The sequence below is a fragment of the Oryctolagus cuniculus genome, chromosome 17 (genome assembly GCF_964237555.1).
Source record: "Oryctolagus cuniculus chromosome 17, mOryCun1.1, whole genome shotgun sequence".
In the NCBI taxonomy this organism is placed as follows: domain Eukaryota; kingdom Metazoa; phylum Chordata; class Mammalia; order Lagomorpha; family Leporidae; genus Oryctolagus; species Oryctolagus cuniculus.
Genome location: NC_091448.1, coordinates 36887571 through 36909348, shown reverse-complemented (window position 1 = coordinate 36909348; position 21778 = coordinate 36887571). Strand labels below are relative to the sequence as shown.

General features: G+C 53.4%; 1 protein-coding gene across 1 annotated transcript; it reads left to right on the top strand.

The window, feature by feature from the left end:
* The first annotated feature begins 12156 nt into the window (after nucleotides 1–12156).
* Nucleotides 12157–19105, top strand: CHCT1 (CHD1 helical C-terminal domain containing 1). The gene is made up of 6 exons (XM_002719083.5): nucleotides 12157–12338; nucleotides 13234–13335; nucleotides 13573–13748; nucleotides 14133–14232; nucleotides 16458–16653; nucleotides 18869–19105. The coding sequence occupies exons 1-6, from the start codon at nucleotides 12246–12248 to the stop codon at nucleotides 18952–18954; spliced, it is 753 nt and encodes a 250-aa protein (XP_002719129.3). The 5' UTR covers nucleotides 12157–12245; the 3' UTR covers nucleotides 18955–19105.
* The last annotated feature ends 2673 nt before the right edge of the window (nucleotides 19106–21778 follow it).

Genomic DNA, 21778 nt, shown 5'->3' with positions numbered 1-21778 from the left:
CCTTGACATTCTCTTCTCTTCCCTAACCCAGCTTCTTCACTTCCAGGAAGCTATTATGATCCTTTACCTCCACACAATTCTTATTTAAAAATTTTTTTTCATGTGATTTGAAAGGCAGCAAGACAGGAAAACATTCAGAGAGATCTTTTATCTACTGGTTCACTACCCAAATGTCCCCAATAGACAGGTCTGGGCCAGGTCAAAGTCAAGAACCTGGCAGATCTTCCACCTGGTGCCAACGACCGAAGTACTTGAGCCATCATCTGCCTCCAGGGTACACATTAGCAGGAAGCTAGATCAGAAGTGGAGGAGGGGCCAGCGCTGTGGCATTGTGGGTAAAGCTGCTGCCTGCAGTGTAGGCATCCTAGATGGGCACTGGTTCAAGTCCCGGCTGTTCCACTTCCAATCTAGCTCTCTACTATGATCTGGGAAAGCAGTACAAGATGGCCCAAGTCCTTAGGCCCCTGCACCCATGTGGGAGGCCCAGAAGAAGCTCTTGGTTCCTGGCTTTGAATCAGCCCAGCTCTGTCCATTGCAGCCATATGGGGAGTGAACCAGCGGATGAAAGATCTCTCTCTCTCTCTCTCTCTCTCTCTCTCTCTCTCTCTGCCTTTCTGTAACTTTGCCTTTCAAATGAATAAATAAATCTTTAAAAAAAAAAAAAAAAGAAGAAGAAGAAGAAGTGGAGGAGTCAGGACTCAAACCAGACACTCCAATATGGGATGTGGGCATCCCAAGCACGGTCTTAACTGCTGTACCAAACACTCTTTATTTACTTTCATTTTATTTGAAAGGCAAAGAGAGAGAGGAGAGAGAGATCTTCTGCCTGCACACTCCCCAAGTGCCTGGTCAGGCAAAAACCAGGAGTCTGGAACCCAATCTGGGTCTCCCACGTAGGTAACAGTGACCCAAATACTTGAGCCATCATCTGATGCTTCCCAGGGTGCACATTAGCAGGAAGCTGGAATCAGAAGCAGAGCTGGGGAGGCCAGCGTTGTAATACCAGCAGCCCATCCTGAAGTGCTCGTTTGAGTGCCAGCAACTCCACTTCCAATTGAGCAGTCCTGTTCATGTGCCTAAGAGGGCAGCAGAAGATGGACCAAGTACCTGGGCTCCTGCCGTCCATGTGGGAGCTCATGATGGAGCTCCTGGCTTCTGCCTGGCTCACAGCTGACCGCTATGGCCATTTGGGAAGTGAACCAGCAGATAGACTCTCTCTGTTTCTCTCTCTCTCTCCCCCTCCCCTTCTCCCTAGTCACTCTGACTTTAAAATAAAATAAATAAGTAAATGAGTACATAGTGTTAAAAAAAATAAGTTGAGTGGGGCTCAAAGCCAGGCACTCTGCTATGGAATATGGGCATCGCAGGCAGCATTTTATCGGAGGCACCAAATGTCTGCATCCTCACAGTTCTTCCTTCTTACTGTACAGTCTCCATGACTGTGACCAGGCCATTGCCTCCACTGCAAGAAACACTAATTCCCTCTTACCAGTCCACCAAATTTGGCCTAAAAATTATTTATTTTAGGAAACTATTCCTGCCAAACACCTCCTAACTGCTCTGCTCTGCTTGGGTTCAGCCTGGTCACACACAGACTGTGCACTCACGGAGCTGCCACTCAGGTGTACCAACCTAACGGACTTCGCGTGACTGTGATATTGTCCACTGACTTTAAACTCCTGCCAGATGCAGCCCGCTTGCCTCTTTCCCTCGTGTCTCTGTCCTTTCTTATACAACTACCCAGGGCAGAATGCTGTACAAGTTGCCCTAGAACTCTGGATCTGACCGTTGCACAAATGAAATCGCTGTGGGTTAATCACCTCAGGAGCCGACCTGAAGAGAAGCCAGACTTGACCTTACACAAAGAGCTTAAAGAGGACTGTTTGTCTTGGCAGTAGGTTCACAAATTCATCTCTTGTTGTAGGTATCAGAGCTTAGGAATAAAAACACACTGTTACTGTTTCTTTGCCATTAGGGACTCCTTGGAAGATGCCCAGTGAAGGTTTTCTGAAATTACTCTCCATGTGGCACAAATAAGCCATACAATAGAAAAGCTCAGTACAACGATAATGGGGTCCTTTGGTCAACCCAAAGGCCTTATATCTCATATTTGTTATTAAACTTTTTAAAAAAGATTTTTATTTATTTATTTGAGAGGGAGAGTTACAGAGAGAGAATGAGACAAAGAGAGAAAGGTCTTCCATCTGCTGGTTCACTCCCCAAATGCCTGCAATGGCCAGAGCTGTGCTGATCCGATTCCAGGAGCCAGGATCTTCCTTTGGGCCTCTCACACAGGTGCAGGGGCCCAAGCACTTGGGCCATCTTCCACTGCTTTGTCAGGGCATAAACAGAGCGCTGGATCGGAAGAGGAGCAACCGGAACACAAACCAGCACCCAGGTAGGATGCCAGTGCTGCAGGTAGAAGCTTAGCCTATTATGCCGTGGCACCAGCCCCATATTTTTTTGAAACACACTTTTTATTCAGAAATTGTTCTAGATTAACAAAAAAAGTTGTAAAGATTGTGTAAAGAGTCCCTGAATACTGCTTACTCAATTTCCCCTACTGTTAACAGCTTTTATCACCATGGCACGTTTGTCAAAGCTAGAAATCAACAAAGCTGCATTATTAACTAAATTCCAGACTTTATCTGGATTTCACCAGTTTTTTTTCTTAACATTCCCTTTCTGTTGCAGGATTCCACGTTTCATTTAATTGTCATGTCTCCCCAGTCTTCACTAATCCGTGACAGTTTCAAACAGTACTGGCTGGATATCCTGTGGAATGTCCCCCAATCTGGGCTGATCTGATGGCTTTCTCATGATTAGACGGGGGTTATGGGTTTTTCAAAAAACTACTGTAGGGGCCATCATTGTGTAATAGTAGGTAGAGCTTCCGCCTGTGATACTGGCATCCCATACGGGTGCCAGTTGGAATCCTGGCTGCTCCACTTCCCATCAGGCTCTCTGCTAATGGCCTTGGGAAAGCAGTAGAAGATGGGCCCAGTGCTTGGGCCCCAGCCATCCATGTGGGAGACCCAGAAGAAGCTCCTGGCTCCTGGCTTTGGCCTGGCCCAGCCTTGGCTACTATAGCCATCTGAGGCATGAACCAGAGGATGGAAGATCAATCTCTCTCTCTCTCTCTCTCTCTCTCTCTCTCTCTTTCCTTCTCTCTGTAACTCTGACTTTCAAATAAATAAATAAACTACTACAGAGGTTAAGTGTCTTTCTTGGCACATCATAGGTGAGAATATAATATCCACATGACATCATTGGTAATAATATTCAGCCCTTAGTTAAGGTAGTGTCTGTCAGGCTTCTCCATGGTAAAAGACCTTCTTTTTTCCTACCCTATTCTTTGGATAGATTAGATTCTGACAGCCATCAAAAGCCAATTCACCACAGAGCAAGGTAATGTGATACTATAACAGCCTTAATTTTATAGATTTGCCCAGAACATTCTTAATTCAAGCTGAAGTCCAAGAAGACAAAGAATTCTCTCAAAATCTAAAACTCCAAACTATAGGAATGAACTAAAATGCATTAACACCCACAGATCAAGAAATAGAACATCACCAAGGCCTAAAAATGTCAAGATCATTGAATGTAACCTATGGGCCTCTGGGATACCCTCATCTCCATCTCCCTAAAAACTAGAGAAGATCCAACCTTCAGCATTAGACCACAGATCTTCAAAAGACCGCTCAGGCTTTCTCCAAGGACTTCCCAAGCGTTTGTATCACCATAGAGCTGGGTTCTGATCACCTTCCCTGCCTCTGCTACACTTTTTAGTCTGAAACACCATGTCCTGTCACTGTCCCTTCGTTGCCTCACTGGCAGCCGGGGCCAAAAGAGGCCAGCCCGGCTTCTTCTTGATTCATCACATTCCCAAACGAATCCAAACACAAGGCTGTTGAAGAGACTAGAAACTTCACTGAAGATGTGTGTGGGTCATAATGAGAGCCTACAGCAAACAAATACAGCCCGTTTTAACCCAGGAATGCCTATTAGAAATCCCATCTCCATCCCACCCGCCCTACAGCTCACTCCATGGACACCCAGCCTCTCCCTGTCTCTGCTTTTCTGGCTTCTATCCTTGCAGTGCCCCTTATTTCTGGCATCCTTTTCTGGGTCACAGAAAGGTCAAGCTCTTGTTTTCCCTTTCAGAGCTGCTGGGAGAAGACTCTCACCATGAGCGCAGGCCCCACCTTCTTCCCTAGCAGCTTCCAAAGTTAATTCTCTTACTGAAAGTGGTTCTGGTGCCAGCTGTTAAAATAGGAAAGCTCTCCACACTGGCACCAGGAATCCATCCATTTGTTCATTTGTTCAATCTAACATCTACTGCATGCCTCTAATAAAGACTTAGGAAACAGGTTATTTCAGCAGGATTGGCCCTCAAGGAGCTCAAGGTCCCTAGTGAAAAGGGACAAGTGCCATGTGGTGAGCACTCCCACAGGCCTTTTCACCTCAACTAATCCTCAGAGAAATTGCTGTTTCCTTTTCACTCTTGAGGAAACTGGGGGTCAGAATCAGTGGTGTGGAGCCAGCGCTGTGGTGTAACTGGTAAAGCCACTGCCTACAGTGCCAGCATCCTACAAGGGCACCAATTTGTCTCTGGCTGCTACACTTCCGATCAGGATCACTCGCTCGCTCTCTCTGTCTCTCTCTCTCTCTCTCTTTCTCTTTTTAATAGCCTGGGAAAGCAGTAGAAGATGGCCCAAGTGCTTGGGCCCCTGTACCCACGTGGGAGACCTGGAAGAAGCTCCTGGCTCCTGGCTCCTGGCTTCGGATCGGCTCAGCTCCAGCTACTGCAGCCATTTGGGGAGTGAACCAGCAGATGGAAGACCTCTGTCTCTTTCTCTCTGTAATTCTGCATTTCAAATAAATAAAAATAAATCTTAAAAAAAAAAAAAGAATTAGCAGTGCGTTGACAAATGCTTAACAAACACTTGGAGGGGAGGAAAGACCCTGAGTTGTGGCGTTTTTGATTTCCAGCCAATATCTAACTATCAAGGTGATGTCACTGAGCATGGAGATTGGAAGAGATGCTTGACAGATACAGCAGACAAAACCTCAGAAACAAACCTAACTGTATAATGTGGAAAAAACTAGGAATCGTTCAATTTTGATGATTTTGTTTTCAAAATTATTTTTTTAGAAATGTGTATTTAATTTCTGACAGAATTCTACTTACTAATATGAACATATAGATGACACAAAATTTGTCATTTTAACCATTTCAAATATAATGCGGTAGCATTAAGTACTTCACAAAGTTGTGTAATCATTACCACTATTTCCAGAACCTTTTCATCATCTAAATGGAAACTTTCTACCCAATCGACTTTCCTTCCAGACTTGGAAACTTTTTTTTTTTTTTTTTTTTTTTGACAGGCAGAGTGGACAGTGAGAGAGAGACAGAGAGAAAGGTCTTCCTTTGCCGTTGGTTCACCCTCCAATGGCCGCCGCGGCCGGTGGGCTGTGGCCGGCGCACCACGCTGATCCGATGGCAGGAGCCAGGTGCTTCTCCTGGTCTCCCATGGGGTGCAGGGCCCAAGCACTTGGGCCATCCTCCACTGCACTCCCTGGCCACAGCAGAGAGCTGGCCTGGAAGAGGGGCAACCGGGACAGGATCCGGCACCCCAACCGGGACTAGAACCCGGTGTGCCGGCGCCGCTAGGCGGAGGATTAGCCTAGTGAGCCATGGCGCCAGCCCAGACTTGGAAACTTTTATTTTACTTTCTGCGGCTATGAGTTTTTCTGTTCTGTGTACTTCATGTAAATGGAATCAGGCAGTTTTTCTTTTTGTGTCTGCTTTATTTTACTTGGCATAATGCTTTTAAGATTCTTCCGTGTTGTCACATGTATCAGAACTTCATTGCGTTTTCGGGCTGAAGAACATTCTATTGTATGAATACACCTTATTTGTTTATCCATTCCCCTGCTGATGGGCACTTGCCCTGTTCTCCCTTGTTGCCTATTGTGAACAACGCTGCTATGAATATTGGTGTACATGTAATTTAATATTTAATAATGCCTATGGCTAACAGACAGCTGGCAAAAGTTGCTACAAACTTGATGGTCACCCTGTGAGGGCCAGCTCCAGCACGGTCCTGGGCAGCCTGTAGCACGCCCAGCTGGACGCAGACAAGGGCCAGTTTGGGATTCTAGCTCAGCACACCACTCTCAGTTATTTTTTGAAAAGAAATTATAGGAAAAGAATTGCCTGGAACATGTTTTTTAAATTTTTAAATTTATTTGTATTTATTTGCTAGGCAGAGCAAGACAGAGGGTGAGAGATAGCATCCATTCACTGGTTTACTCCCCAGATGCCTGCAATAGCTAGAGCTGGGCCGAGCTAAAGTGAGGAGTCAGGAGCTCCATCCAGGCGTCCCACACGGGTGGCAGGAATCCCAGCACTTGAACCATCACCTGCTGCCTCTCAGGGTGCACATATCAGGAAGCTGGAATTGGAAGAAGAGCCGGGACTCGAACCCCGGCACTGCAGTATGGGATGTGGTGTCCTGAGCCCTGGTTTAACTGCTGCACTACAACACCCACGCACAGGGACAGCTACTAACATACTTATACTACTCCTCCTCCCTCTCTGTCTCTACCTCTCTGTAACTCGGCCTTTCCAATAAACAGAATAAATATTTAAAAAAAAAAAAACAACACAACAATTAAGGGGCCGACATTGTGGTGCAGTAGGTTAAAGCCCTAGCCTGAAACGCCAGCATCCCATATGGATGCCGGTTTAAGTCCTGGCTGCTCCACTCCAATCCAGCTCCCTGTTAATGTCCCTGGGAAAGCAGCGGAAAATGGCCTAAGTCCTTGGGCTCCCGTACCCATGTGAGAGACCTGGAAGAAGCTCCTGGCTCCTGGCTTCAGCCTGGCCCAGCTCTGGCTGTTGCAACCATTTAGAGAGTGAACTGGCGGATGGGAGACATCTCTCTCTGCAAATCTTTCAAATAAATAAAATAAATCTTTTTTAAAAAAATACTGATAAAATTCTGATTCTGAAGATCTCAGTCAGGGAAACTCTGATATAAACCCCCAGTACCACCAATTCCAGGCCTGAAGGGAGAGTAGGGTACAAACCCATGGCCCTGGGAGTGTGGTGGCAAGCAAGGCGGCAGGACTGAATGCTTCAGGGCGGTGCTGTGGCACAGTGGGTTAAGCCGCCTGAGACACCTCACATCTCATAATCCCGGCTACCTTGCTGCTGATCCAGTTTCCTGCTAATGCATTCTGCAAGGCAGCAGATGATGGCCCAAGTACTTGGGTGCCTGCCACCCATGTGGGAGACCTGGATGGAGTTCCTGGCTCCGAGATTAGGCCTGGCCCAGCCCCAGCTGTTGCAGTCATTTGGGGAGTGAGCCAACTGATGAAAGGTTCCCATATTCTCTCTTTCTCCCTTTCTGTCTTTCTCTCTCTCTCTAGTAGATAAAAATATTTTTTCAAAGAATGAATCTTTGAAATTACTGAAAAATTCAGGATGCATCGTATGCTTTCCCAAATCATCTCCAGCTCCAGCATTAATCGTCTGTAACTCTCTCCTGCGCCTCCCCTGAATCCCATCTTAGGAAAGAAAAGCTTCAGAAAGAGCCAAGTGGAAATCATTAGGCCAGCAATTTACACAATCGCAGACACTTGCATATCATCAGACTATTTAGAAACACTGTGAAGTTCTGAGGCTGCCGTTCTGCAGTGCTATTCTGATACTGACAAGATATTTTTAGAGCACATGAAGCCCAAATTAAAACCTTGCTATTACAAAAGTGCATTTAAACCAGAGCTCCACTAACGGGAAAACCACAGTAAATATGAAATAAGAGCAAAGAAAACACTACCTCACATTTTTGCACACTATTGTGAGAGCAGCAGGAGATAAAGGGACGCTCCTGACCTGTGCGCTTGGCTGTGTCTGTGTCGTGGCCATCGGGAAGGGAAAGCCCTCGCACCTGCATCTCCTCCGTACAGCCCTGATGCCCTGTGTCAGCGCGAGAGGGACTCCCCGGCCTGTGATACAGGCTGGACGCAGGTGGCTGGCAGGGGTAACAGTAGCACTTCAGCTTCATTGTGTGTGGTCAAGGACTTCGCTGGCGTTCTGCTTAGTCTCTGGTTCCCTGGATGGGCCTGGGAAATGCTTAGACTTAAACTCCTTTGTCTTCTTCCTCTGTTCTTTTTCTCTCGAGACTTGCTGTTTCTGGTGTTTCTCAGAGTGCCTTTGTTTGCGAGTTTCTAGGAGCTCAGATTTAAAGATCTGAGCCTTGGGAAGTGGTCCACACCCTCATTAGACCCGGTAGATCGCTGGTGCCTAACATCTCTGAAGCTACGGACTTCTCCAGTGAGTTCTCAAAAGAACTTGCAGGCTGGAGTTTCAAAAGGCTCACTGACCAGGAGATCCCATTGAGAGATTCTGTCTTCAGCTGTGATTCAGACCCTGGGGGCCATGCCTTGGCCCTCAGCTGAGAGCTGTCAGTGTGATCTGCAGACATAGCCCCCCTCTAGGAGGAGAACTGTAAGCAGTAGACGCTGAGTCTCTTTCCTCCTTCACTTAGTTCAGGGCGTGTTGTGAGCTCTATCCTGTGGACGGGGGGTGGAGGTGGTTGGTGGGGTGGAGTGAGACACGATGCTTATGAAACCAATCTGTGCCATCGAGGGACATGGTGGCCTGTATGGAGTGCAGAGAAAAATTAAAGGCCCTTGTTCCTCCACCACCTGCCACGTGCCCAACACCTATGGCACAATTTTTTAAAATTAAACTAAATTTAATTTTATTTGAAAGCAGATCTCTCATCTGCTGGTTCACTCCAAAATGCTAGCCGCAGCCATGGTTGAGCTGGGCCAAAGCCAGGACGTGTGAGCGCAATCCAGATCTCCCTCATGGGGGCAGGGACTCACCCACTGGGACCATCACCTGCTGTCTCCGGGGTTGCACGTTCCAGGAAGCTGGAATCAGGAGTACAGACAGAACTCAAACTCAGGCATTCCCATACGAGAAGCCAGCGTCCCAAGTGGCACTTTAACCACACCAGACACCCACCCCTGTTTGCCTGTTTTAATAAATGTTTCAAAATAACCTGTGGAATGAGTTGACTTGTCCTAAAGAGTCATTTTTAAGCTGACTAATTAGTTTTTGAAAGAATGTCTCCCAAAGGCAACGGATTTTTGCTCTTAGTTAATGTTGTGTGTTGAGCCATTATTCCCGGCTCATGTTAGGTTCAATTGTCTCTCCAGGCTACTCCCCATGGTTGATAATACACCCATTATGGGAACAGGGCAGCCATCCAGAGCCTAGCACTCACTGGAAGCTCTGGGAGGGAAAAGCAGGGGTGGAGTAGGGTGAGGATGCAAGCAAGGACAGCACAGCTTTGAAATGCGAGCACCTGGCCACCCCTTTGGAACTGGAGATAGTTGGGGATATACCTATATGAGGTGTTCAAAAGTTCACAGAAAATTGGTATGGAAAAGCCACCCATGGATTTCAATTCTTTGTTTTGGCATCAAAATAAACTCATCGGTGTGGGTGTTTGGTCTAGGGGTTGAGAAGGCTGGCGTCCCACACTGGAGTACCTGGTTCACCAGCTCCCGGTGCCAGCTGCCCACTACTGTAGACCCTGAGGCAGTGGGATGGCTCAAGGGAACGGGTTCCTGCCACCCACTGCGAGGCCTGCACTGCTTTCCTGGCCCCTGGCCCCTGGCCCCTGGCCCTCGGCGGAGGGGGCGTCCTCCTCTCCCTCACTCTTGCAGGCTTCTTGAGTGACCCAGCTTTTGAAGGCTGAGCCAGGTGAGAGTTCTTTCTCCCTCTCCCTCTAAAATACACTCACTAATAAGCTTAAAAAGCAACACCTGTGAATTCTGTTTCCAACTCGAGGTACATTCCTGTGAATCTGTGTGCCAGCACACACACACACACTCAGTTCCTTGCTTCTTTTTACTGTGCTTTCTTCCAGCCTTGTCCACACTCAGGCTCACTTAGGAGCTGTTACCATACACATCCTTTTGAGTTCTGTTTTCAAACTTAGCATCATATAACTTTTTAATGATGTTATTTAGGCTTTTTTTTTTTTTTTATAGGCAGAGTTAGAGACAGAGAGAAAGGTTTTCCTTTTTCCTTTGGTTCACCCCCAAAATGGCCACTACAGCTGGCAAGCTGCGCAGATCTGAAGCCAGGAACCAGGTGCTTCCTCCTGGTCTCCCATGGGGTGCAGGGCCCAAGCACTTGGGCCATCCTCCACTGCCCTCCCGGGCCACAGCAGAGAGCTGGCCTAGAAGAGGGGCAACCGGGACAGAATCCGGCGCCCCGACCAGGACTAGAACCCAGGGTACGGGCGCCACAGGCCGAGGATTAGCCAAGTGAGCAGTGGCACTGGCCTATTTAGGCTTTTCTGTCTGTAAAAGTAAAGCGCATTTTTTGAGTTAGGAAATTCAAAAAAAGAAAATGAGAACTCACCCTTGATATATGGAAGTACATCTTGCAAGACTTCGTACGCGGCTGGCACCACAGCTCACTAGGCTAATCCTCCGCCTTGCGGCGCCAGCACACTGGGTTCTAGTCCCGGTAGGGGCACCGGATTCTGTCCCGGTTGCCCCTCTTCCAGGCCAGCTCTCTGCTGTGGCCAGGGAGTGCAGTGGAGGATGGCCCAAGTACTTGGGCCCTGCACCCCATGGGAGACCAGGAGAAGCACCTGGCTCCTGCCATCGGATCAGCGCGGTGCGCCAGCCACGGCGGCCATTGGAGGGTGAACCAACGGCAAAGGAAGACCTTTCTCTCTGTCTCTCTCTCACTGCCCACTCTGCCTATTAAAAAAAAAAAAAGACTTTGTACGCGCACACACACTGACCATAACGGGACCTGCTACCCATGCTGCTTTAGTTCCTGTTTTCCACGTCAATAACTGTTTCGTAGCTTTTTAAATGGCTTTATGGATATACCTCAAATGCAAATTCCATATTTTTGAAGCACTCCGTTTAGCAATTATTACTCCCAAGAGAAGCGTACACGAGGCCAGCGTGACCATCCTACTTAACAGCCGCAAAATAATTCTGAATTAAGGCTCAGAAAACAAACGTTCCAGATCGGAGACAAAGTGCGAACTTCTATGTTGCCTCCATACAGCAACAACAACAAAGATGCGTTAAACAAGATGGAGTAGAGAGCAGGTTAACACCACTTTGAGGACGCGCAGGGAACTCGATGGAACCCTGGGACTCTGCACCCCCCCACCCCCCCCATCACCACCCCCACCCCCACCCCCACCCCCACCCCCACCCCCACCCCCGCCTCGAGGCAGCAGAGCCGGGGTCCCTGTCACGTGCCCGTCGCGCCGCTAGGTGGCGAGCGGGGACCGGGCCGTCGGTGAGGCGGGACCCAGGCCCGAGCATCGACCGCGGCCTCCGACCTGGTGCCGGCGAAGGGAGGGGAAGAAGCCACTGCGTAGGGAGCGCCGGCCCCCGAGGCCCGAAGACACGAAGGGCGGCCCAGGCCACGCGCCTCCGCGTTCCCGGGAAGACGATGTGGCTCAAGGCGCCGCCCCGTGGTTGCAACGGTCTTTCCGCCGTCGAAAGTCGCCGGGCGCCGCCGAACGACACGAGGGGGCGCCTGAGGCGCGTCGGGGACGAGATGGCCGCAGCTCGCACCAGCGCCGCGCAGCGCCCCCGGGGCCGGCCGGGCGGCCGAGACGCGGGGACGCGGCCCCGCGGGGGCCACGCCGGCCAGAAACGCCGGGGCGGTGGGACTCCGAGCCGAGTCCCCGCGCCCTACTTAGTGGCCGCGCACGCCAGGCAAGTAACAGGGTCTCCGTGTGTCCAGCTCGTGTCTGCGAAACGGGGTTCGCTGCCGGCGTCTTCGCCACGGAGGGTGTCCCTGCCCGCGTGCCTGAGAAACGCCGCCCCCAAGCCCAGCCGGGTGGGCGCCTTAACTCTCGGGCGGCCCCGGGCGTCGAGGAGAAGCCGCCCCCGTTCACTCGGCACAGCCCCGGGAGCCCACTCCGGCCCCCCACACGCGGGACGCTCGCTCCGAGAGCCTTGCCGGGACCCGACGGCCACGGCATCCCCGGCCCACGCTGGGCCCCCGTGGGAGGAGGTGGCTGGCGCCGCCCGCCCCACCCCCGCGGTGAGGGCCTGGGGGAGGGGCTGTGTGTTGGCGGTTGCCATGGTTTTGCCCCGAGTTCTGGAGCCCACCTGCCCACTCCCCAAGAGGTTCAGGTCGCGGAAGCAGTAGGTCAGAAGCCGGAGGGGACATGAGCAGGGCCACCTCGGAGCCTGCCAGCACACTTGTGGAGATGGAGGCCTCGGATGGGCCAGGGGGTGAAGGGGACAAGCCACTGGAGAAGGTGACCACGCGGGTGGGAGGAGGGGAGCAGAGCGGGACCTGGGGGGCTGGTGTCAGAAAACACGGGATAAGAAGAATAAGAAGAAGATAATAAGAAGACGAGGTGGTGGGGTCCCGGAGCTAGCCCGAGGCCACAAGAACAAGAGGACAGGGGGACGGGAAGGAGCCCCAGCCCACTGTTGGCTGTGAAGACACATGGTGTTATGGTCTGTGTGTGGCGGTGGCCGCGTGGTGGGTGTGGCACGTTTAAGAGTTCACCAGCCAGAGCCTCGAGTGTCCTGTGCCTCCTCCATCCGCCTTACCGTGGTCTCGCCCTTGAGTGTGCTCTGGACTTGGAATTTGTCGGCCCAGAACACAGACGGCTCAAAGCCAGCGGGTCAGTTCAGGGCTGTGGTCTGACTTGCGGTGCCGTCTCCTGGCCGCCCTGCTGTCACCACGCCTTTTCTCCTTTCTTTGCCCCACTTTGACTCAAAACGTTGTTTCTCATCATCACCGTCGGGGCGGTTTTCTGCCTGCCCTGACGCACAGCGTGATGCAGAGGGCTGGAGATGCGGAGCTGGGCCCGGGGGCTGGGCAGTGGATCGGTGTTTGCTGGACCAGTGAGCACACGAACCCTGCTCTCAGCTAACCTCACAGAACGCGTGGTGGCGTAAAAGGAGCTCATGTTTATCCAGTGCCCTGCAAAGGGACCCTGGTATGGCATGCTGGGATGACTGTTCTAAGTTTTCTGAACAGAGGGGTTTCCAGAGATGGCCGTGTTTACCCAGTGCTCACTCCAGCAGTTCTGTGTCCGGAAGGAAGTTGTAGGGGGAGTCATCTGGGCCAGCGTTTGCCCGGCAGTGTCCCAGGAAGAGAGGCCCAAGCCCCAAGGTTGACTGCTCCCTGCCTCCTCCCAGGTGGCGAGCGCGCCCTGCCTAGGCAGGAGCTCCAGCACCACCCCTCGGGGAGGCTCCCTCGTGCGCCATGCCAAGGGCCTGAGCCAGGACACCTTCAAAATTGTGAGTGGAGCCCTGTCCCCTGTTGCCCAGGGGTGAGGGAGCTAGGGTCAGGAGTAGCATAGCCTCCAACCCACATCTCTGCCCCACTTGTCGTGCCCTTGTGGGGAGAGGGGGGAGGTCCACTGGCACCTGCTCACGCAACACACACGGCCCCGCCTGGAGCGCTGCGGCTGGCTCGGCTCCCGTGTGCCTCATCGCGTCCTCCCGGGCTCTCCCCCTCTCCTGTTGCCTCCCCAGTGTAAAGAATACCTAAGGCCGCTGAAGAAGTTCCTGCGAAAGCTGCAGCTGCGCAGGGACCTTCCCCAGAAAAAGCAGCTGAAGTACATGAAGCAGAGCCTGCTGGTGCTGGGCGACCACATCGACAGCTTCCTGCAGCACTGCTGCCGAGCCTGGGAGCTGAAGCACTGGAGGAAGTAAGGCCGCCTCGGCTCCCGCGCCTGCCCCGCGCCTGCCCCGCGCCCGCCCCGCGCCCAGGGCCGCGCCTCAGCCAGCATCCCCCAGTCCCTCATCTCTGTGTGGACGGGTCAGGGGCCTGGGGGAGGGGCGCAGGGGGACCACGTACCCAGTGGAAAGAGGCCCCTCCCGCCTCCCAGGGAGAATGGCCTCCAGTGAACATCTACTCTGTGCACGTGGCTGTCCTCAGACAGGAGCTTCAAGGTCTGGCAGATCCCCACCTCTCCATCCCCCCCCCCCCCCCCCCCCCCGACCAAAAGCCAGGAATCAGCAAGTGGCGCATTCCTCCCTGGGCGGGAGCTGGGGCTGTGAGCGCCTGCCCCAGCCGCAGTCTCTCCCCACAGGATGCTCTGGAGGTTTGTCTCCCTCTTCTCGGAACTGGAAGCAAAGCAGCTTCGCCGGCTCTACAGGTACACCAAGAACAACCAGGCGGCCAAGTTCCAGGTGAGGCGGCAGGGCAGCTCCCGCGGGGGCCGGCTGAGGGGTGGCTGATGTGTTCTTCGGTCACCGAGGGAGGCTGGCACCGAGTGGCCCTCCGCTCCTTTCCGTGACTCACTGCCCCCACCTTGACCACTGCACTGGCCACGGCTCCGCCTCCACACCCACACCCTGATGTTAGCAGGGCCATGGCTGGAGACAGCTGGAGCCAGGTGGTAGAGCCTATGACCTTGGGGAAGTCTCCAGGGACTAGTGACAGAGCCTGGCCTGGCTTTTCCAGAAACACTGGCTCTCAAACATTTTGGTCTCCGGTCACATTCGTCAGTGGGGTGGGAGCAGGTGTTTGGTGAGGTGCTTAGGTCACCGTACGGGAACACCCACACCCCCTATCAGAGTGCCTGCTCAGTGCTGGCTCAGCTTCTTTTTGTTTTAAAAAAACATTTTTTAGAAAAGATTTACTGGGGCTAAGCCCCCGCCTGTGGCACCAGCATCGCATATGGGCACCGGTTCTAGTCCCAGCTGCTCCTCTTCCCATCCAGCTCTCTGCTGTGGCCTGGGAAAGCAGTGGAAGATGGCCCGAGTCCTTGGGCCCCTGCACCTGTGTGGGAGACCCAGAAGAAGCGCCTGGCTTTGTATGGGCTCAGCACTGGCCCTTGCAGCCATCTGGGGAGTAAACTAGCAGATGGAAGGGTTCTCTCTTTGTCTCTGCCTCTGCCTCTCTGTAACTTTGCCTTTCAAATAAATAAATAAATCTTAAAAAAAAAAAAAAGATGAAGATTTACTAATATTGTTGAAAGGCAGAGTGACAGGGAGAAACAGAGACAGAGAAAGATCTTAGATCCACTGGTTCACTCACCAAAGGGCTACAACAGCCAGAGCTGGGCCAGGCTGAAACCCGGGACCAGGCGCTTCATCCGTATCTCCATGTGAGTGGCAGGGGCCAAGGACTTGGGCCATCTTCTGCTGTATTAGCAGGACGCTGGATCAACAGCTGAGGGTGAATGAGCCCTCTGATACGAGATGCCAGCAGCTTAACCTGCTGCACACAACGCTGGCCCCCGGCCCAGCTTCTTGTTAACACATGCTCCAGGAAGCAGCTCACGAGCTTGGGTCCAGGCTACCCGCATGGAGGTCATGGCTCCTGGCTTTGGCTTAGCCCAACCCTGGTTGTTGCAGGCCTTTGAGGAGTGAACAGGCAGATTGAAGATCTCTCTCTCTCTCTCACTTTCTCTCTTTCTTCCTCTGCCTGTCTCTCTGACTTTCAAATAAAAATGAAATTAATTAAAAAATTTTAAAATAATTTGAAGAAAAGTTACGACTTCCAATCGTGAAATAATATAAATACATATTTTTAAAAAGCTCAGCAAGTGGCGGTTTCTAAATTGCTCCGTGGAGTCTGAATTGTATCCAGTGAATTTTATGAATTGCCAGACGTTTTAGCTGTGGCAGCTTTAGGTTCACAGAAAAGCTGAGTGGAAGCAGAGGGAGTTTCCGGTCTTGTAGGTGGAGTCGCACAGTCTTCTACCCACTGCCCTCTCTCCCTCGCACTTAAAATGGGCCTCACTCTCTATAGGCGGTCAGAATATTTTTATTTTCCTCTTTTTTTTTTTTTTTTTTTTTTTTTTTTTTTTTTTTACAGGCAGAGTTAGTGAGAGAGAGAGACAGAGAGAAAGGTCTTCCTTTTCCGTTGGTTCACTCCCCAAGTGGCTGCTACAGCTGGCACGTTGCGGCCGAGGCGCTGTGCCGATCCCAAGCCAGGAGCCAGGTGCTTCTCCTGGTCTCCCATGGGGTGCAGGGCCCAAGCACTTGGGCCATCCTCCACTGCCCTCCCTGGCCACAGCAGAGAGCTGGCCTGGAAGAGGAGCAACCAGGACAGAATCCGGTACCCCGACCGGGACTAGAACCCGGGGTGCCGGCACCACAGGCGTTGGATTAACCTAGTGAGCCGCGGCACCGGCCCCAGAATATTTTAAATTACGGTATGGCGGTGCTGCTGTTGCACTGCAAACAGGCCAGATTTTGCTTCTGCCTGAGGAAGGACAGGATCTCAATAAAGGATAACCCACGAGGAGACAGCTGACAGCCCGGCCTCCTGCTCCCCCAGGCCCTGGGTCCCCGCAGCTGTGACTCGGGCCTGGGTGAGGTGCGGCCCGACCACTGCAGGTTCTCACTAAGTCCAGGGCTGGGGCTCAGGAATCCGGTCTCTGTCTCAGCACGGTGCTCTCTTGCAGGTGGCCTTCCGCCCCTTTGACGCGCCGGAGAGGTCCCTGCTGGCCACCCGCGAAGACAGCCTGCCCAAGCTGTGCAGCGCCTGGGGGCTGCGCGGCAACGTGAGCGGCATGAAGGAGAGGCTGTCCAGGATCCAGGCCCCGGGCCGGGAGGCCGCCCTGCCCGCCGAGCCGCCGGCCCAGCCCCGAGCCCGGAGAGGTGAGAGCCGCCGCACGAGGGGGCTGCCGTGGGCGCTGGGTGTTTCCCTGGCACAGACCATGCAGCCGGAGCCATGGCCCTGAGCCCGACGAGTTTCCTTCTCTCCTTTCTGCCTTCTCTTCAGCCTGTATTTTTCTTTCTGTCCTTTCCTTCCCTTTCTCCACTCTTTTCTCGTTTTAGCTCTGTCTGCTCAAAGATGCTTGTTGTAGAAAGTTTAAAACATACAGGTGGGGGTAGACCTGGCGGGTCAGTGTTGGTAAAACTGCTGCTTGCAACGCCTGCGTCCCTTGTAGGAGCACGGGTTTGAGTCCAGCTACTCCACTGCTGACCCAGTTTCTGCCAGTGCGCCTGGGAAGGCAGCAGAAGTCACCCCTGGGGGAGGCCACGATGCAGCTCCTGGCTCCGGGCTCTGACCTGGCCCAGCCCTGGCTGTTGTGGACATTTGGGGGAGTGAACCAGCAGATGAAAGATTTTCTCTCTCTCTCTCTCTAGCTCTGGCTTTCAGATAAGTATAAATGTTCAAAAATAAATACAGGGGCCGGTGCCTTGGCTCACTTGGTTAATCCTCCACTTGCAGCACCGGCATCCCATATGGAACCGAGTTCTAGTCCTGGTTGCCCCTCTTCCAATCCAGCTCTCTGCTGTGACCCGGAGTGCAGTGGAGGATGGCCCAAGTGCTTGGGCCCTGCACCCGCACGGGAGACCAGGAGGAAGCACCTGGCTCCTGGCTTCAGATCGGCACAGTGCTGGCCGTAGCGGCCATTTGGGGGATGAGCCAACAGAAGGAACACTTCTCTCTCTCTCTCTCTCTCTCTCTCTCACTCTCACTCTCACTGTCTAACTCTATCTGTCAAATAAATAAATAAATGCATACACTGTCCAGATAGGAGCAGGTGTCTGGTCTCGCAGCTCAGTCGCCTGTTTCCCATACGGGAGGACCTGAGTTGGACGCCCAGCTCTGGCTCCTGGTCCCGGCTCCTTCCAGTGCAGATCCTTGGAGGCAGGGAAAGGGACTCCGGTGAATGGGTTCCGGCCATCCACCCGGGAGACCTGGGCTGCGATCCGGGCTCCTGACTTCAGCCTGGGCTGCCTGCAGCCACTGCAGCTATTTGAACAGTGAACCAGCGGGCAGGAACTCTCCTTCTCCATCTCTCTCTCTCTCTCTCTCTCTCTCTCTCTCTCTGCCTTTCATATTAAAAAAAAAATCGCCTTTTACAAAAATCTTTTTAAAATATTTATTTATTTGAAAGAGAGAGAGACAGAGACAAAGGGAGACCTTCCATGCATTGCTCTGGCTGGGCCAAGCTGAGGGCAGGAGCAGGGACTCCATCTTCATCTCCCCCACCGGCGCCAGGAACTCAAGCACTTGAGCCATCATCCATTGTTTCCCAGGTGCATCAGCGGGGAGCTGGCCTCGAACTGACACTCCTAGATGGGCTGCAGGCGACCCAGGCTTGGCTTTTCCCCTTGCCCCAGGACACCACCCCCAAAACGTTGCTTCTCAAGTACAGAAAGTAGAAAAGAAGAAAGAAGGACCCTCTCCATGTTCCCCAAACCACACATTTCACCTGGATGTGTCCGCATCTCCCAGACAAAGTCCCCCCCCCCCCCGCCCCCACTGCCCGCCTGTCAGGAGGATGAGGCTGCTGTCCGGCAGAGTGCGCCCCCTCCTGGTCTTTGCTTGATTCCTTCCGGCACCGCTGAGCTCAGTCCCCTCTGTGTAAGCAGGACTTCAGAGAGAAGGACACGTTGGGGATGAGGCTGGGTCCCTCACTCTAATCCGGGCGAGCCACCACCCCGAGTCTCCCTGTGCGCTCGAACCCGGGTGCTGGGGGTGTGGCCCCGTGCTTGGCAGTGGTGTTCGCGGATAGTCTCGCAGCAAAGCTGAGTTGGGCCAAGAGAGCAGAGAAGGGAGTGGGAGCAATCAGGCCAAAGCCGGAGGTGGGGGAGACTTGGTGTGGTGCTGCCTGTGCCTCTGGCCTGTCATAAGGCTGTGAGCAGGTCGCCTGCTTCCCTGTGCCTGGAGAAGGTCCTCTGTGAATCGGGGGTGACAGCGTCCCCCTGCCTTGCAGGGCCTCTGCGAAGAGAGCAAGGGCGTAGGTTGAAACTGAGGTCTGGTTTTCTTCTCTGCTCTCAGCACCCTCCCATCTGTGGCAAACCATGAGTCTCTGTTTGTGACATCATCAAGGCTGTCTCCTGACCTTGCCTTTTGCAGGTTCTTTAAAGAGGCTTCTCCAAGAACCAAAAGTCAAGCGGAAGAGGATTAAGGAAGCCCCCGGAACTCCAGAGAGCTGCCCCTGAGAGGACCAGCTGGGGCAGGGCTGGGGCGGGGGACCCCTTGCGCTGGCTCCAAAAGCTCAGCCCCTGGGAAAGGAAGAGGCCATCCTTATCAGAGGGACGCGTGGGTGTTCACGTGGCTGAAGGGCTGGGAAATAAACATCCTTAACACTTGGCTGAGAGTCGTCATGCAGTTTCTGATGAAAACCTTGCCAGCTGCCTGCTAAGAGGCAGGGGCCTCCCATGTGGGAGGATGGATGAAATGTGGCCTCTCGCGTCCTGGACCGCCCCGTGGGGCGGGGACAGACGTGGACAGCGCAGCGGGCGGGGACTGCGGGATGCCTGGCGGTGACAAGGGCATTGATGAGGGCTGGCCAGGGGAGGGGCGAGCCTGGGGTCTGTGAGGGCGCGACAAGCTGGGCAGCCAGCCTGAGTCACCCAGACGTCACGTGATGGGCTCCCAGTGCCCGCGGGTGGAGGCCGTGGGAGTGAGTGAGGCCAGGCCCCGCTAGCATAGGGTGGAGGTTGGAGGCAGCCAGCAGCCCGCGAGTGAACACAGACTGCTGCTGGGTGTTGACTTCCCTGGTGGTGGTCTGGGTGACATTTGAAGGGGGTGGGTATTTGGAGTAGTGATTAAGCTACTACTTGGGATCCCCACGCCCCATATTGGGGTGCCTGGTGTGAGCCTTGGCTCCACTTCTGACTCCAGCTGCCTGCTAATGCACACTCCGGGAGGCAGCAGGTGAAGGTTCGAGGACTTGGGTCCCTGCCACCCCTGTAGGCCACCTGGAAGAGGCTCCAGGCTCCTGGCTTCAGCCTGGCCCAGCCCGGCAGGTTGCAGGCATTGGAGGAGTGAACCCGTGCTTGGAAGATCTCTTCTTTCTCTCCTTGCCTTTCAATAATATTTTTAAAATTATTTTAATGAGGGCCGGTGCCGTGTCTCACTAGGCCAATCCTCTGCCTTGCGGCACCGGCACACCGGGTTCTAGTCCTGGTCGGGGTGCCAGATTCTGTCCCGGTTGCCCCTCTTCCAGGCCAGCTCTCTGCTGTGGCCAGGGAGTACAGTGGAGGATGGCCCAAGTGCTTGGGCCCTGCACCCCATGGGAGACCAGGAGAAGCACCTGGCTCCTGCCATCGGATCAGCACGGTGCGCTGGCCGCAGCGCGCCAGCCACAGCGGCCATTGGAGGGTGAACCAACGGCAAAGGAAGACCTTTCTCTCTCTCTCTCTCTCTCACTGTCCACTCTGCCTGTCAAAAAAAAAAAATATATTTTAATGAGGCCGGCACCGCGACTCAATAGGCTAATCCTCCACCTGCGGCGCCAGCACCACGGGTTCTAGTCCCAGTTGGGGCGCTGGATTCTGTCCCGGTTGCCCCTCTTCCAGGCCAGCTCTCTGCTATGGCCCGGGAGAGCAGTGGAGGATGGCCCAAGTCCTTGGGCCCTGCACCCCATGGGAGACCAGGAGAAGCACCTGGCTCCTGCCTTCGGATCAACGTGATGCACTGGCCACAGTGCAACGGCGGCGGCAGTCATTGGAGGGTGAGCCAATGGCAAGAAGGAAGACCTTTCTCTCTCTCACTATCCACTCTGCCTGTCAAAAAAAATTATTTTAATGAGTTGCCAATATTAAGACCACAGCAAGGGCCGGCATTGTGGCACAGCAGGTTAAAGCCCTGGCCTGAAGTGCCGGCATCCCATATGGGTGCCAGTTCAAGACCTGGCTGCTCCACTTCTGATCCAGCTCTCTGCTATGGCCTGGGAAAGCAGTAGAAGATGGCCCAAGTCCTTGGGCCCCTGCACCCACGTGGGAGACCCGGAGGAGGCTCCTGGCTTCAGATCGGAAAAGCTCCTGCCATTGTGGCCATGTGGGGAGTGAACCAGTGGATGGAAGTTTCCTCTCTCTCTCTACCGCTCTCTGTAACTCTTTCAAATAAATAAAATAAATCTTAAAAAAAAAAAAAAAGACCAGCAGACTTTATGGTTCTCACAGAAACTCCCTCCACGTGGGCCCGCGCATCAGCAGGCAGCCAAGGCTGGTTGGCATTAAAGAGGCTTGGCTGCCAGGCCCCACTCCGGCCTTGCACCTGGTGCCTTCCCTCAGTGACATCACGTGCCTGAGCCTCGGAGCCTTTGCTACTTGCTACCTGCAGAGCATGCGGGCAAGGATGGTGCACAGAAGAGAGGGTGTAGTGAGTTTATCAGAATACACTGGGTGAAGCGGATTCTGGGGACGGGTGTGAGAGATGGGGGCGGGGGAGGGAGGGAAGCTGGCAGGGGCTCCTAGCTGGGGAGATGGGCGGATGGTTGTCAGCCTCAGGAGCGTAGCAGCTACAGTCATTTCCCGACCACACGGGCGAAAGCCCGGCAGGCTGTGGCCAGGGCGAACCTGGGCCACTCTTTCTCTTGGCTAAGTCTGTGCTCAGGAGTGGAGATGGTCACCAACTAAAATGAACAGGGGCTGGTGCTGTGGCGTAGCAGGTAAAGCCGCCACCTGCCTGCAATGCTGGCATTCCATATGGTGCCGGTTCGAGTCCCGGCTGCGCCATTTCCCCTCCAGCTCTCTTCTACCGCGCCTGGGAAGGCAGTGAAACATGGCCCAAGTGCTCGAGGGCCTGACACCTATGTGGGAGACCTGGATAAAGTTCCTGGTTTCTGCCTTCAGCCTGGCCCAACCCCGGTTGTGGCCACTTGGAGAGTGAACCAGCGGATAGAATTCTCTCTCTCTCTGCCTTTCAATTAAATCTTTAAACAACAACAAAAAATAAGTGAAAGGGAACAGCAGCTGTCATGGGAACAAGCGCAGGGAAACATGAACAAGGAAGAAGGGGCAGCTCCCTGTCTTTCCC

Bases quoted from the DNA above. Each gene is read 5' to 3' on its own strand.
- CHCT1 (XM_002719083.5), top strand. From the start codon at position 12,246: ATGAGCAGGGCCACCTCGGAGCCTGCCAGCACACTTGTGGAGATGGAG. The intron at 13,336-13,572 runs GTGAGTGGAGCC...TTGCCTCCCCAG, and splicing joins GCCAGGACACCTTCAAAATT to TGTAAAGAATACCTAAGGCC. The intron at 16,654-18,868 runs GTGAGAGCCGCC...TGCCTTTTGCAG, and splicing joins CCAGCCCCGAGCCCGGAGAG to GTTCTTTAAAGAGGCTTCTC.